General features: G+C 38.3%; 1 protein-coding gene across 2 annotated transcripts in view; it reads left to right on the top strand.

Annotated features, from left to right (window-relative positions):
- Positions 1–16,191, top strand: part of HSD17B11 (hydroxysteroid 17-beta dehydrogenase 11) — a 45,381-nt gene extending 29,190 nt beyond the window's left edge. The window contains exons 7-8 of one of the 2 annotated variants that reach the window (XM_032400759.1): positions 10,398–10,514; positions 15,321–16,191. In XM_032400759.1, coding sequence (XP_032256650.1) covers positions 10,398–10,514; positions 15,321–15,411 — 208 coding nt within the window. In that variant the 3' untranslated portion in view covers positions 15,412–16,191. The remainder of the gene's footprint in view (positions 1–10,397; positions 10,515–15,320) is intronic. The other variant, XM_032400760.1, reaches the window with a different exon arrangement.

Raw genomic sequence — 16,191 nt, 5'->3', positions numbered from 1 at the left:
ATTGGCAGTTCAGATACAGATAACCCAGGACCACAGTGTGAAAAACACCTTCCTTTGGTAATCTAGAGGTTATCCTCCAAAATGAGTACCAGTCTTTACTTGGTTAAAAAACAAAAGTAAAGGGGCACCTGGGTGGCTCAGTCAGTTAAGCGTCTGACTCTTGAATTCAGCTCAGGTCATGATCTCAGGGTCATGGGATCGAGCCCTGCATGGGGCTCCGAGCTGGGCATGGAACCTGCTTAGGACTCTGTCTCCCTCTGCCTCCGCCCCTCCCCCTCTCCCTCTCCCTCTTTAAAAAATAAATAAATAAATACAACTATAAAGGATCAGTTCTGAGGTTAACTTTTAATGTTTCTCCTCTTTGGGAATAATTTTAATGTCTTTGTAAACACGATACATACTTTTTGAAAAATTCCAATATATAGAAAATTACAAATAAGTAAGAAAGTTTCTTTTTGAGTTTCCTTGAAACCCTCTATCCAGTGCAGACTACTCTTAACATTTTGATGAACATTCTTCTAGACATCTCTCTGTGTACTGCTTAAATGTCTGAATTTTATGTCACTGGCATATATTACACCTGGGGTTCTGGAGGCTGTAAGTCAGGTACTTATTTCGCTCAGTATTATGTTGTGGACATCATTTCCTGTCAGTAAATAGAGTTTTATCATAAATTCTATTGATTACTTAGTCTGAACAGTTGTGTCTACTAGTGATTTTTTTTCCCCTGGCACAGCTGTAATAAACATCCTAGTGCACACACATTTTCACATTTTGGTACCATCTCCTTCAAGTAGATTTTATTTTTTTAAAAGATTTTATTTATTTATTTGACAGAGAGAGACAGTGAGAGAGGGAACACAAGCAGGGGGAGTGGGAGAGGGAGAAGCAGGCTTCCCACTGAGCAGGGAGCCCGATGCGGGGCTCGATCCCAGGACCCTGGGATCATGACCTGAGCCGAAGGCAGACGCTTAATGGGGAGCCACCCAGGCGCCCCTTATTTTATTTTTTTAAAGATTTTATTGATTTATTTGTGAGACAGAGAGAGCATGAGCGGGGGAGGGGCAGAGGGAGAAGCAGACTCCCCGCTGAGCAGGGAGCTGGACAACAGACAATGTGGGACTTGATCCCAGGACCCTGGGATCATGACCTGAGCCACCCAGGCGCCCCTCCTTCAGGTAGATTTTAGAAGAGGGGTTTCTGGGTCGAAGGGTATTCAAATTTTAAATATTCCTATGTACGGCCAAACTGGGAAGTGTTGTACCAGTGTGTAGTATGGTGCAGGAAGAGCACACCTCCACTTCCTGCTTCCTCACTGCTCTGCCTTCTGGGCTGTAATGCCCTTTCCCTCTGTGAAGGATCGTCTTTGTTTTCTGATGACCCAGTAGCTAGATCAAAGTGTTTTCTTATGTTTTTGGGTAGTTTGACTTTTGTGAATTGCCTGTTTCATGGCCTCTGCTCATCTTTTCTACTGAGCTATCGAGTTTTAAAATTGGTATCTAGGTGTTCGTTGTATGTTTAAGACACCCTTTTATATGTCATAGATGTTGCATATATTTTTCCCCAGCTGACTATTTGCTGTTAAACTTATTCTTATTTAGTTTTACATTAAAATTTCTCATTTTTTTTCCCTTCATGGCCTTGAGTTTCTGCGAGGTGTTTATGAAGGTCTTTTTCACCCCAAGCTTATGAAAGTATCTACCTATATTGTTTTTCTAGTACTTTTATGGTTGCATTTCACATTTAGACCTAATTTACTTTAAGAAATAAGGTCCGGTAATGCTTAATTGTTTTCCCCAAATAGTTAATAAGTTATCTTGCATTATTTATTAAATAATACATCATTTCCTTCACTGCTTTGAAATGTCATCTTTATAATCTGCATATTTACTTGGATTTACTTTTGGATTATCTATTACACTGTTAAGATTCAATTTTTAAGTTTTATTCTGTCTCCTCAAATTTTCTCCCTCTTTTCCCCCATTTATCTGCCTTTGGTGAAAATATATTTTATGTTAATAAAGAATATTCATTGTGACCCTTTGGGAAAACAGCAGATTCTATTTAAATACATCTTAACCTAAATATGTCTACCCACAGGTCGACAGAGTAGAAAGCCAACATCAGGTAGAAATTTGGTAGCTGTCCAAAGATCTCAAGCCCCCTGAAGAATCTATCAAATTGTCCAAGAGCCTATTTTTTTTTTTAATTTATCTATTTATTTTAGAGAGCACACAGGGGGAGGGGCAGTGGGAGAAGGAGAGAAACCCAAGCAGACTCCAGGCTGAGTGCAGAGCCCAACTCGGGGCTTGATCCCATGACCCTGAGATCACAACCTGAGCCAAAACCAAGAGTTGGACACCCAACTGACTGTGCCACCCAGGTGCCCAAGAGCCTATTCTTAAGATACAATTTTGTTAGAAAACAAAAGCGGACATATTTACTTTAGAAGGCCAGTGTTTTAATTCATCTGTATTAATCAAGTAAACCCTAATTGAACCCTGAAGAGAGAACATAAAGGACAAATTAATTTGGGGGGCTGAGTAGTAGAGCTGACCAGGAGGAGTAGAAAGAGGATAAAACTTCACTAACCTGTCAAAACAAGTACTATATGATCTCACTTATGTGTGGAATCTGGACTGATAAAAACACAGAGTAGAATGGTAGTTACCAGAGGCCGGGGATGGGAGCACTGGGAAGATAGTCATTTCAGGGCATGAACTTGCAACCAGTGGATAAATAACTTCTGGAGTTCTAATATGCAGCATAGTGATTGTAGACAGCAATACTATATTATAAACATCAAAGTTGCTAAGAGGCTAGATCTTAATTGTTCCCATCACACACATACACACACACACACACACACAATCATGTGGTAGAGGTGTTAGCTAATTCCATGGTAATCATATCGCAATATATAAATGTATCAAATCAGCACATCATACACCTTAAACTTACATGTGTTAGGTGATGTGTTGATTATATCTCAATAAAAAAATTTTTTTTTTTAAAGAGTCCATTAAAATTAAAAGGAAGTGTCAAAGGAAGAGGTGAGTTCCATCCTCAAGGATAAGATTTGCCAATTTCCTCCCATTATTTTCAGGAGAAAAACCCTCACTGGACCCTGATATAATATATTTGAGTCAGTTTTTTCACCCAGACTCTCTTTTAGCAGTTAAAAACAGACACCGTATTTTTTAAAAATTCTAATTGAATTTTTTTTTAAGATTTTATTTATTTATTTGACAGAGAGACACAGCGAGAGAGGGAACACAAGCAGGGGGAGTGGGAGAAGGAGAGGCAGGCTTCCCACGGAACAGGGAGCCTGATGCGGGGCTCGATCCCAGGACCCTGGGACCATGACCCAAGCTGAGGGCAGACGCTTAACCGACTGAGCCACCCAGGCACCCTGTACTTGAATTTTTTAACCTTGCCCCCAGGACAAGGCTGCACAAACTAACCTTCCTTGTGGGCAAGAGTGCCCTCTTCTGGCAAAGCTCTGCTAGTGACAATTAAAAAATAATTGGGGTGCTTGTGTATATATGTGTATGTGCATATGTATCTTTGCTCACTTTTCTAACCATTTTGTTATGATTTTTTTTTGAAATGGAATTGCTGGATAGAAGAGTAGGAACTTATTTACTTTTGATAGATTTATTAGATTGCCCTCCAGAAGGATTGTCCTGATTTATCCTGCCAACCAGTGGAGTATAAAGTACCCATTCCCCTTACCTTTGCCAGCTTTGAATAGTAGCACACGTTTAATCTTTGTCAATATGATGGGGGGAAAAAGTACTGTGTTATATTAATATATTTTTGACTATTAGAAAGGCTGACAATAATCTTTTCATATTCAATACGTCCTGTTATTTTCTTTACTCCACTCTGCTTATATAAATCAAGCTACATCATACAAGTGCTCGTGAAATCAGCTTAAGGAAGTTCCCTCCTGTTCCGAGTTTGTTGAGTGCTTTTTTTTTTTCCCCATGAAAGTATGTTGGATTGTGTCAAATGCTTTCTCTGTGCCTATTGAGATGGTCATGTGGGGCTTTTCACAGGATATATTATAATGATTGATTATATGGTGAACCACTTAGCATTCTTGGAGGTTTTTTTTGTGTGTTCTTTTTATTTATTTGTTTTATTTGAGAGAGAGAGAGAGAGAGAGAGAGAGAGAGAGAGAGATGAGCAGGGGGGAGGGGCAGAGGGAGAGGGAGAGAATCTCAAGCAGACTCCTCACCAAGCCCAGTGAGGGGCGCAATCTCACAACCCTGAGATCATGAGCTCAGCTGAAACCAAGAATTGGATGCTTAACCAACCAAGCCACCCAGATGCCCCCCACCTTGCATTCTTGCAATAAATCTCACTTGTCCATTGTATATAATCCTTTTTTTTTTTTTTTTTTACTGATTTTATTTATTTATTTGAGAGGGAGTGAGCCAGAGAGAGAACACAAGCAGGGAGGGGCAGAGTGAAAGGGAGAAGCAGACTCCCCACTGAGCAGGGAGCCTGACATGGGGCTTGATCCTGGGACTCCAGGATCATGACCTGAGCTGAAGGCAGACGCTTAACCGACTGAGCCACCCAGGCACCCTTATAATCCTTTTACTATTATGCTGCATTTGGTTTGATGCTGGATTTTGTTGAGGATATTTATATCTATATTCATAAAAGATATTGTTATTTAGTTTTCTAGTGATATCTTAGTCCGGCTTTAGTTACAGGGTAATTCTGGCTTGTAGACTGAGCTAGGAAGAGTTGTATTTTTTAAAGAACTTTAAGAAGGACTGGTGTTAATTCTTTAAACATTGAGTAGTTTTTCATGAAGCCATCTGGTCCTGGGTTTTTCTTTGCTGGGATTTTTGGTTACTGATTCAATCTGTTGTTAAAGGTCTACTCAGATTTTATATTTTTTCTTGAAATCAGTTTTATTGCTTCGTGTGTTTCTAGGAATTTGTACACTTCTTCTAGGTCATCTAATTGTTGGCATACAGTTGTTCATAGTATTCTCTTATAACCCCTTTATGTCTATAAGGTTGGCAGTAATGTCCTCAATTTCATAATTTGTCTTCTCTCTTGGTCATTCTAGCTAAAAGTTTGTCAATTTTGTTGATCTTTTCAAAGAGCCAACTTTTGGCTTCATTGATTTTTTTTCTTTTTTTCTTTATTTATTTTAAGATTTTATTTATTTATTTGACAGAGAGAGACACAGCAAGAGAGGGAACACAAGCAGGGGGAGTGGGAGAGGGAGAAGCAGGCTTCCCTGCCAAGCAGGGAGCCCGATGCAGGGCTCGATCCCAGGACCCTGAGATCATGACCTGAGCCGAAGACAGACACTTAACCAACTGAACCACCCAGGCGCCCCTTCATTGATTTTTTCCTATTGTAATCTGTTCTCCATGTCATTTATCTCTGCTCTAATCATGATTTCTTTCATTTTGCTTGCTTTACATTTAGTTCTTCTTTTTTTAGTTTATTAAGGTGAAAAGTTAGGTTATGGATTTGAGATCTTGGGGTTTTTTTAAATGTAGGAATTTATAGCTGTAAATTTCCCTCTGAGCATTGCTTTTGCTGCATCCCATAAATTTTGGCATGTTGTGTTTTTTCATTCATCTCAAAGTATTTCCTAATTTTCTGTGATTTCTTCCTTGTCCCTTTGGTTAATTTCCATATATTTATGAATTTTCCTAGTTTTTCTTCTGTTATTGATTTCTGATTTTATTCCATCGTGTTTAGAGAACATATTTTGTACAATTTTAGTCTTTTTTTAATTTCATGAGACTTGTTTTGTGGTTTCACATATAGTCTGACCTTGATAATGTTCTTTGTGCCCTTGAGAGGAATATGAATTCTGCTGTTGTTGGATGAAGAGTTCTATAGATGCTGTTGGTCCATTTGGCTTATACTGTTGTTCAAGTCCTCTGTTTCTTTGCTAATATGTCTAGTTGTTCAATTCATTGTTGAAAGTAAGGTTAATGTCTCCAATTCTTATTTTTAAACTGTGTCTTCCTTCAATTCTGTCAATTTTTGCTTCATGTATTTTGGAGCTCTCTTGTTAGGTATATCAACAATTTTTAATTAAATATTCTTCCCTCACATAAGTTCTCTCTTTCCATTTCCAACAATGTAGCATAATCTGAATTTATTAGATTAAGTGTAATTGGATATCCTGACTAAATTTTTTGGACAGCCAAGAATTTTTGTTCAATATCCTTTTAAAACATCTACCCTCCTACATGAAATATACATAAAAAAATTTCTTTACAACTATGTGTATGGAACTAGAGGGTATTATGCTAAGCGAAATAAGTCAATCAGAGAAAGGTAAGTATCATATGATCTCACTGATATGAGGAATTTGAGAAACAAGACAGAGGATCATAGGGGAAGGGAGGAAAAAATGAAACAAGATGAAACCAGAGAGGGAGACAAACCATAAGAGACTCTTAATCTCAGGAAACAAACTGAGGGTTGCTGTAGGGGAGGGGGGTGGGAGGGATGGGGTGGTTGGGTGATGGACATTGGGGAGGGTATGTGCTATGGTGAGCGCTGTGAATTGTGTAAGACTGATGAATCACAGACCTGTACCCCGAAACAAATAATACATTATATGTTAATAAAAATATTTTTTTAAAATTTCCTTTAAAAGTTTAGTTTTCATGTGTGCTACAGAAAGATATTAGTTTTGTTGGCTAGTACCATAAAAAAGAAAACGTTATATAAGAAGGTAACAAGTAGCATTTGTATCGTATGACTGTGTAAAGTACTTCCATGCACGTTACCAGTGGAATGCAGGAGCCGGCTTATACTCATTCAGCAACACTGTGTGGTGAGAGTATGTACACCACAGAAATGAAATGCTACAAAACAGGTAACTGTGTGCTAGAGAGCCAGTTGTGAAACATTCACTAGCATACCACTGCATTAACCCCATTTTTCAGATTAAATACAAAAACAAAAACCTCTAAACTTTAAAGAGTAGAAATACCTTCCCCAAAGTTCCTCAGTTACTTAAGTGGTCACTAGATAATCAACCATAGTTCTTCTACCTGAAAATAGTCTTTGTCGCTAAGTATTCCTATGCCCCCACATGCATTCTCCTTCCCCACACCAACAGATAGGCCTGAAGTATTTGGGGACAGTTTCTACAAAATCCATCACGAGCATTTATTTAATAGGATTTGCAACTCTTATTAACACTAGACTGTCAGGAAAAAATAATTTTCCACGTACTGATATTTTAATGACTAAGATTTCATTCTGCCAAGATATTATTTTGTGGAAACCTTTTCTTTTTAGCCTTTTAAAAATCTTGGTATTGGCCAGCCATTAAATTTAATGAAAATTTCTTGGCAGAGGCTAAGTTTTTGGGTAAAGAGATCAAGTACACTAAGAAAAGTTTAGTCAGCGCAACACTATTTGATCGGTAGGTTCACAAGGCCACAGTGTGAATGCAGAAGTATGCTATACTGTTTACATAGGTGTTTCTGTGCTTTCCTGAAGCTTGGGAATAGTGAAGTCTGGGAGCAATGTGCTAGAAGGTGAATTTCCTCCTGAACACTTCAAGGCACAAGCATCTTTCAGTTTCTAGGCTCATCCTCCTTGGTGCTCTGCTTATGTCACTGGCTAAATGAGGGCTTAGTCTTCCTCAAGCTTCGATTGCCTTTCATTTTTACCTCCTCTGGGCCAAAAGCTATCATCTTTATTATTACATTTCCTTTTCTGTTGCATCTCCACATTTTTCCTATATAATACTTCAGGGTCCTGGGGGAGCACAGTATTTTCAGAAATGACTGCCCTATGCTGAGAATGAAAGATCATATCATATATATTTTAAACTCTGCTCTCCTTCATATATTCAATTATCAGGCTCACTTTTTTTAATTTAAATTCAGTTAGCCAACATATAGCAGATCATTAGTTTTTGGTGTAACGTTCAATGATTCACTAGTTGCGTATAACACCCAGTGCTCATCACATCACGTGCCCTGCTCAATGCCCATCACCCAGTTACCCCATCCTCCTACCCACCTCCCTTTCCACAACCCTCAGTTTGTTTCCTAGAGTCAAAAAGTCTCTCATGGTTTGTCTCCCTCTCTGATTTCTTCCCATTCAGTTTTCCCTCCCTTCCCCTATGATCCTCTGTACTGTTTTTTATATTCCACATATGAATCATGCTCACTTTTAAGTACAACACTACACTTCTCAACTGTCCTAATTTTACTTTACTGCATATTTTTTTCTTTCTGAATGAACTATTCTATATTTGTTCCTAATGAATCTCATCCAATTCTTTTTGTCTCACTTCTCTTAACTAATCACACATATTTAAAATCTGCCTCCCCAAAATGTTACTCAAATATTTGGTGATGTTGGCAGATTTCATGAGTGTATTTAATTATGTACCTTTTTTTTTAAGTCATCAATAAAATGTTAAAAACTGAGGACCAATTCTTGCGTAACACCATCCTAAGTGCACGTGTTCTAACATGCAGATAGCAAAGGCCATCTTTTAGAGATCTCATGCTACTCCACAGTGCATATGCCAGGGTGAGGATGCAACACAGAACTAGTAACAAGGCTGAAAATTAAATCAAGACCTAGTAAATATAAGGGTTCCCTATGGAGATGAAGGACCTAGAGCCTGGCACATTTTTTTGGTTTTGTTTTTTTAATATTTTTATTTTATTTTATTATTTTATTTTTAACTTAAATTCAATCAATTAACATATAATGTATTATTTGTTTCAGGGGTACAGGTCTGTGATTCATCAGTCTTACACAATTCACAGCACTCCCCATAGCACTTACCCTCCCCAATGTCCATCACCCAGTTACCCCATCCCCCCACCCTTCTCCCCTCCAGCAAACCTCAGTTTGTTTCCTAAGATTAAGAGTCTCTTGTGGTTTGTCTCCCTCTCTGGTTTCATCTTGTTTCACTTTTTCCTCTCTTCCCCTATGATCCTCTGCCTTGCTTCTTAAATTCCATGTATCAGTGAGATCATATGATAATTGTCTTTCTCTGATTGACTTATTTCGCTTAGCATAATACCCTCTAGTTCCAGCCACATCGCTGCAAATGGCAAGATTTCATTTTTTGATGGCTGCATAATATTCCACTGTGTGTGTGTGTGTGTGTGTGTGTGTGTGTGTGTGTGTGTGTGTGTGTATACACCACATCTTCTTTATCCATTCATCTGTTGATGGACATATGGGCTCTTTCCATAGTTTGGCTCTTGTGGACATTGCTGCTATAAACATTAGGGTGCAGCTGCCCCTTCGGATCACTACCTTTGTATCTTTGGGGTAAATACCCAGTAGTGCAATTGCTGAGTTGTACGGTAGCTCTATTTTCAACTTTTTGAGGAACCTCCATACTGTTTTCTAGAGTGGCTGCACCAGCTTGCATTCCCACCAAAAGTGTAGGAGGGTTCCCCTCTCTCCACATCTTCACCAACATCTGTCATTCCCTGGCTTGTTAATTTTAGCCATTCTGAACTGGTGTGAGGTGGTATCTCATTGAGGTTTTGATTTCTATTTCCCTGATGCCAAGTGGTGTTGAGCATTTTTTCATGTGTCTGTTGGCCATTTGGTTGTCTTCTTGGGAGAAATATCTGTTCATGTCTTCTGCCCATTTGTTGATTGGATTATTTGTTCTTTCGGTTTTGAGTTTGATAAGTTCTTTATAGATTTTGGGTACTAGGAGCCAGGCACATTTTTATATTTTAGTTTTCTCTGACACTTTAGAAATTGTTCGCTGAAGAGACTTAGGATATAATAAAATTTGTATAATGGTATTTGACTTTTCCCCCAAGACTTCTAAAGACTGTTTTTAAGATTTTATTTATTTATTTATTTAAGAGCGAGCACAAGTGGGAGGAGGGGCAGAGGGAGAGGGAGAAGCAGACCCCCCCACTGAGCAGGGAACCCACCAATGTGGGGCTCCATCCCAGGACTCTAGGACCATGACCTGAGCTGAATGCAGATGCCCAATTGACTGAGCCACCCAGGCGCCCCAAGACTTCTAAAGATTTAAAAGTGAATTTGTCAGTCCTAATCTAGCTCAATTATTTTTTATTCCTGGCTACATCTATAATTCTCATTTGCAAAATAGGGACTGTAGTCTCTCTGTCACAGGCTGTCGCAAAACTTCAGTGAGATGGCCTATGGAGCGTGTTTAGCACAGTGCACAGTATGTGATAAGCACTAAATAAGTGGTTGTTGTTAATATTCATGCTAAAGCAGCTACTATTTGGGGGCACTTATAGTGGGCCAGATACTACAAGTCCGTTATGTTATGATTCCTATGGTAATTTAACTTCTTTGTTTAGCACCTAACTAAAGCGGAAGCTTCTGTGAAATGTTTTGTTGCTAAAGACTGCTTCTGATTTCAGTTTGGGACCCACCCTGGAACCTGAGGAAGTGGTAAACAAGCTAATGAATGGGATCCTGACTGAGCAGAAAATGATTTTTATTCCATCTTCTATAAGCGTTTTAACAGTGGTGGAAAAGTAAGTGATATTTACATTTATTAGCATTATAAATAAAGATTTATGTATTACATGTTTTTACTCAGATTTCAAACCAGACATTTGATAAAGTACAATTGAATGGAATTAAGGTATATAAAAACAATAGGCTTCAATAATCCATCAGTTTTTAATACCACATTTGTTAATCCTTGGAGCAACGTTTGTATAGCAGTCATTTACTGAACTGAATAATTTCCACAAGTTTTTAAGTTTTCTTTTTAGAGAAAGAGAAGTGTATATTTCTGAAAGTCTTGTCTCATAGATGAATGACTATAAAGGATAGTTTTTAAGCATCACTACATAACGGAATCATAGAACAATAATATTGGAGGAGACTATAGTTAGGTGTTAGATATTCATCTAAATATACAAAGATAATCATCAAGCTCTTATTTTGTGCAAAATCATACCGAAGCATAGGAATAGTTAAATAATCGTCTATGATTTTAGAGATCCTTGAGCCTTACTACTTGAACGGACCAGTGGCATCAGCATCACCTGGGAGTTTGTTAGAAAAACAGAATCTCTTGATGTCCTGAATAGAATTTGCATTCTTGTAGGATCCACAGGTGATTTGAATGCATATTCAAATTTGAGAAGCATTTCTTTAGAGTAGTAGCTCTCAGCTTTGTTCATAGTGGAATTCACTTGGGAGTTTTCAAAATACTAACTCCTGGGACCTACTCTCCAAGACTGTTGTAATTGGCCTGAGGTGTGGGCTGGTCTCTGAGAGATACAACTTTCCAAGTGATTCTGATGTACAGCCAAGATTGGAAACCACTGGCTTAACCACCTTCCTGATAGCACATTGCCTCATTATTCATATGAGAACACTGTGTGCCAGTGAGGCTGGTCCAGGTCATGAGGGGAATGTGAAGAGGTGGCTTAGGTTAAAAGAGGGAGGGAGGGAAGGAAGGAAGGGAGGGAGGAAGGGAAGAAGGAAGGGAGGGAGGGAGGAAGGGAGGGAGGGAGGGAGGGAAGGAAGGAAGGGAGGGAGGGAGGGAAGAAGGAAGGGAGGGAGGAAGGAAGGGAGGGAGGAAGGAAGGAAGGGGAGGGAGGGAGGGAGGAAAGAAAGAAGGCAGGGAGGGAGGGAGGAAGAAAGGAAGGGAGGGAGGGAGGAAAGGAGGGAGGGAGGATGGAAGGAAGGGAGAGAGGGAGAAAGGAAAAAAGGAAGGAAGGGAGGGAGGGAGGGAGGAAGAAAGGAAGGGAGGGAGGGAGGAAGGAAGGGAGGGAGGGAGGAAGGAAGGAAGGGAGGGAGGGAGGGAGGGAGGGAGGGAGAAAGGAAAAAAGGAAGGAAGGGAGGGAGGGAGGAAGGAAGGAAGGAAAGGAGGGAGGGAGGGAGGAAAGAAGGAAGCCACTCAGCCTCTTGTTCTCTGTCCCTACATGGTGGGGTATCAGGATCACTTGGGAAGATAATTTTTAAAAATAGATTCTTGAATCTCACCTCTAGAGGTTTTAATATAGGATATTTTGGTTGGGACCCAGACATCTGTATTTTAACAGGCAGTTGCCACAGGCAGTTGGTTCAAGATTATACTTTGAGAATTACTGACCTAGGAACTGAAAAAACTTCAAAAGATCAAAAGCATGTCAGGCTTTTTAGCCCCTTTTTAGCCCATTCTGCAAGGAACTATGGTTGAACATACCTTAGAAGTTTAGGTAGTAAAACTCAAGGATTTCCTGGGTGAATAACCAAGTTAAAACGTGTAATGTGTTTAGCATTATTCTTGTTACATTTCATAAGTAAGCACTCTGACTACAGTCCCTTAGAATGTAAGTCTATGAGGGAAGGAAGTTCGCCTGTTTTCATCACTGTATGTAATGCTTGTACTTCGAAGAGTTGATAGACACATGGGGGGGGCACCAAAATGTTTGTTGATTTAATAAATTAATTCTATTTCCTAGACCTTTAGCATAGAGACTCAAAGTTTGTGCTTTGGAGTTAGATGAAGCTGTGTTTGTGACTTGCTCACCACAGGAACATAAGATGAGTTGTTTAACTTCTTTGAAGCTCAGTGTCTTCATCTGTCACATGGAGACAATAAGACATTATAGGACTGTGAGGAATAAATAAAATGATGCATTTAGAGTATTTAGTATACTGTAAATACTCAATAAATGTTATATACAGCTATTATTATTATAATTAACGCTATTATTAGCATTGCCCTGATTTTTCTGACTGTGAATGTTTGGTGCTCAGTTGCCAAGCCTTATTTTCATGCCATCTGGTCAGATGTCTGTATATGCAGCTGACCCTGAACAGCATGGCTTTGAGCTGCAGGGGTCCACTTAGAGGGGGATTTTTTTTTTTTATACAGTACAGTACTTTAAATGTATTTTCTCTTCCTTATGATTTTCTTAATAACATTTTCTTTTCTCTAGTTTACTTTATCATAAGAATATAATATTTAATACATATAACATATAAAACATGTGTTAATTGACTATTTAAGTTATCAGGCTTCCAGTCAACAGTAGGCTTTTAGTAGTTAAGTTTTTGGAGCGTCAAAAGATATATGTGTGTTGTGCATGTTGTGCAAGGGTCAACTATGGTTACCCCGACTTAGATAATCTGTTTAGATTCTCTCAGTCTCATTGGAATGTGACAAATTCCTCAATATTCTTAAGTACAGGCATACGTCATTCTGTTGCCCTCCATCTCACCGTACTCTCAGATACTGGGTTTTTTACAAACTGAAGGTTTGTGATAACCTTATTAAGCAACTCTACTGGTGTCATTTTTCCAACACCATTTTCTCACTTCATGTCTCTGTCACATTTTGTTAACTCCTACACTATTTCACACTTTTTCACGATTGTATTTGTTACAGTGATCTGTGATCGGTGATTACAGCTCACTGAAAGCTCAGATGATGGTTAGCATGTTTTTGGCAATAAAGTATTTTTTAATTAAGGTCTATAAAATTTTTTTAGACATAATGCTATTGCACACTTAATAGACTACAGTATAGTGTAAACATAATTTTTATATGCACTGGGAAACCAAAACATTCATTTGACCCGCTTTATTGTGATATTCTCTTTATTGCAGTAGTTTGGCACCAAACCTGCAGTATCTCTGAGGTTTGTCCATTTAGGGTGGGGAGAAAAAAAATGTTAGACCTACTACATGTCCGTCATGTACAAAATAAAATGTTTAAAGCATTGTATATTAACACATGGATTCTTCACAAGAGCGCTGTGGAGTAGGTGTTGATTTTTCCAATTTCATGTGGGGAGTTTAAACTCAAAAGTTAAATAACTTGTTCAGCATTATGCTCAAAACCAAGTGCTTTATCTACATTTTCATTTAGCAGTTCTGTCTCCTTAGTCTCTCAGTGGAACATTTTTAATAATATTTTGGATTATCAAGTATAAAATTAGTTCCTTTTCTCACTTCCTTTCCATGTCATGGTTCTTATTTTATTTTATTTTATTAAGATTTTTATTTATTTATTTGACAGAGAGAGACACAGCGAGAGAGGGAACACAAGCAGGGGGAGTGGGAGAGGGAGAAGCAGGCTTCCCGCAGAGCAGGGAGCCCGATGTGGGGCTCGATTCCAGGGTCCTGGGATCATGACGTGAGCCAAAGGCAGACACTTGGGGTGCCTGGGTGGCTCAGCCGTTAGGCGTCTGCCTTTGGCTCAGGTCATGATCCCAGGGTCCTGGGATCAAGCCCCACATCGGGCTCCCTGCTCAGCGGGAAGCCTGCTTCTCCCTCTCCCACTCCCCCTGCTTGTGTTCCTTCTCTCGCTGTGTCTCTGCCTGTCAAATAAATAAACAAAATCTTAAAAAAAAAAAAAAAAAGGCAGATGCTTAACAACTGAGCCACCCAGGCACCCCATGTTTCTTGTTTTAAAAGCCTTTAGCCTCTCAACTCTTCAGTTCTAGACACCTCCTCTCTTAGATCTTCGGAGAAACATAGGCATAAATATATTTCGAAAACTAAATATTTCAAGTCACTCCTACCCTAAAGGAGGTGAAGCCTCCTTCCTTTTCCTTTTGAAAACAAAATGGATTTAATTGGAAAGAACATAGAGTAGTGACTCAGAGTTAAAGCTCCTAATTTTAAGACTAATCTTGTTTAAGATGATACCTGATAAGGGATACACCCAAACCACAGATTAGAGATATGTATTATCTCTATTGATTGAGAAACTACTGATGACAAGAAGTTGCTATGAATTTTTTTTATGTTAGCTGTCACAGCAGCACTTACATCCATTAGGAAATAGTGCAGGGAAGTAAGAGACACATCATGCCTTCGTTTTTAGACAAGGCTTATAGCACATACTCATCCGAGGTTCTCCATAGACCATAGGATGGAAAGCTCCATCCTACAGGCATTTCCATAGCCAGCTGTGGATGAGAAAACAGCATTATAATGGGGAGACTTTACAAATACCCATTGTTAAGTGGGGACTAGGGCACTAAGGCTGAAGTCTGGTTTTTTAAGAAATATCCAAAAAACTTCCTTATTCTTAAAGGAAAGAGAGAAAGAAAGAAAAAAGAAAGAGAAAGGAAGTAAGTCCAACAAAATAGTTTCCATCTTGTATGTGCCTGTTCCTTCCTCTTATTGGATGTGGTTGTATTCCAGTATTTGATTTATACGTTACGTATAGCTGCCTCATATGTAGAATAGAAATTAAAAAGTTCCTTTCCTCATGCAAAAAAAGATGATACATGATAAATGTAAGTATTTTAAAAGAAGATATTTTACAAATACACTTAATATTAATTTCCTAATTATTTTCATGTATCTTTTTTTTTTTTTTTTTTTAGGATCCTTCCTGAGCGTTTCCTGGTATTTTTAAAACGAAAGATCAATGTTAACTTTGATGCAGTTATTGGATATAAAACTAAAGAACAATAAGTCGTACATAGACTACATTCCACATTTAGTTGATGTGAATACATATCTTCAAAAATACCTGCTTTCCAAAACATCATTATATTTAAGTAGCATAACTTAAATTCTTCTTCATACATTAGCTATAAATAAATAGGACTGGTTTACCAGGGTTAAGTTGATTTCATCTAATATTAATCAGAACTTTAATGTTTAGACTTCTGCTTTTCCTAATTATCTTTTTTTTCTTCAGTGTCATCTTTTGAGGCCCTGGCAGTCCTCATTTATTATCACTTGTCCTTTATCTGAAAGCTGATTTCATATAATACAAAGAGGGGACAATCTTAGGAATTGACCTTATAGAAAATGGAGAAAAGGAACAAAAATAATTTTATAATAATTTCTAAGATTTTGTGGCTTGTGAAGTCTTTGCAAAATTTGTACTATAAATGTATAAGATATATTTTTATTTCTAATTGCACTTAAATTTATATAATTCACATGTTTCCTTTTCTAATCTCCATAAAAACAAAAGCTTCAGACTCTCTAAATACAATGAGGGACTGAATCTAGTGGCATTTCAGAATGAGTTTCATGTGATGTAAGAAATATCACTGAAACATTTCATCTTACACATTACCACTGTTTCCTGAAAGATGCCTCACGTTTCAAAGCCAAACATTTCAGCTCAAAGAAACTAGAGATTGACACGTGTTGCACATATATAAAAGCATCATTGGAATTTGAGGCAGAGAATTAGGAGAATGTACCCACAGTGGCAACAATAAACAGATTACACTTAAA

This window comes from Phoca vitulina, unplaced genomic scaffold (genome assembly GCF_004348235.1).
Source record: "Phoca vitulina isolate PV1807 unplaced genomic scaffold, GSC_HSeal_1.0 scaffold3, whole genome shotgun sequence".
Lineage (NCBI taxonomy): Eukaryota > Metazoa > Chordata > Mammalia > Carnivora > Phocidae > Phoca > Phoca vitulina.
The sequence above is the reverse complement of the archived record's forward strand: the minus strand, read 5'-3'. Positions and strand labels throughout refer to the sequence as shown.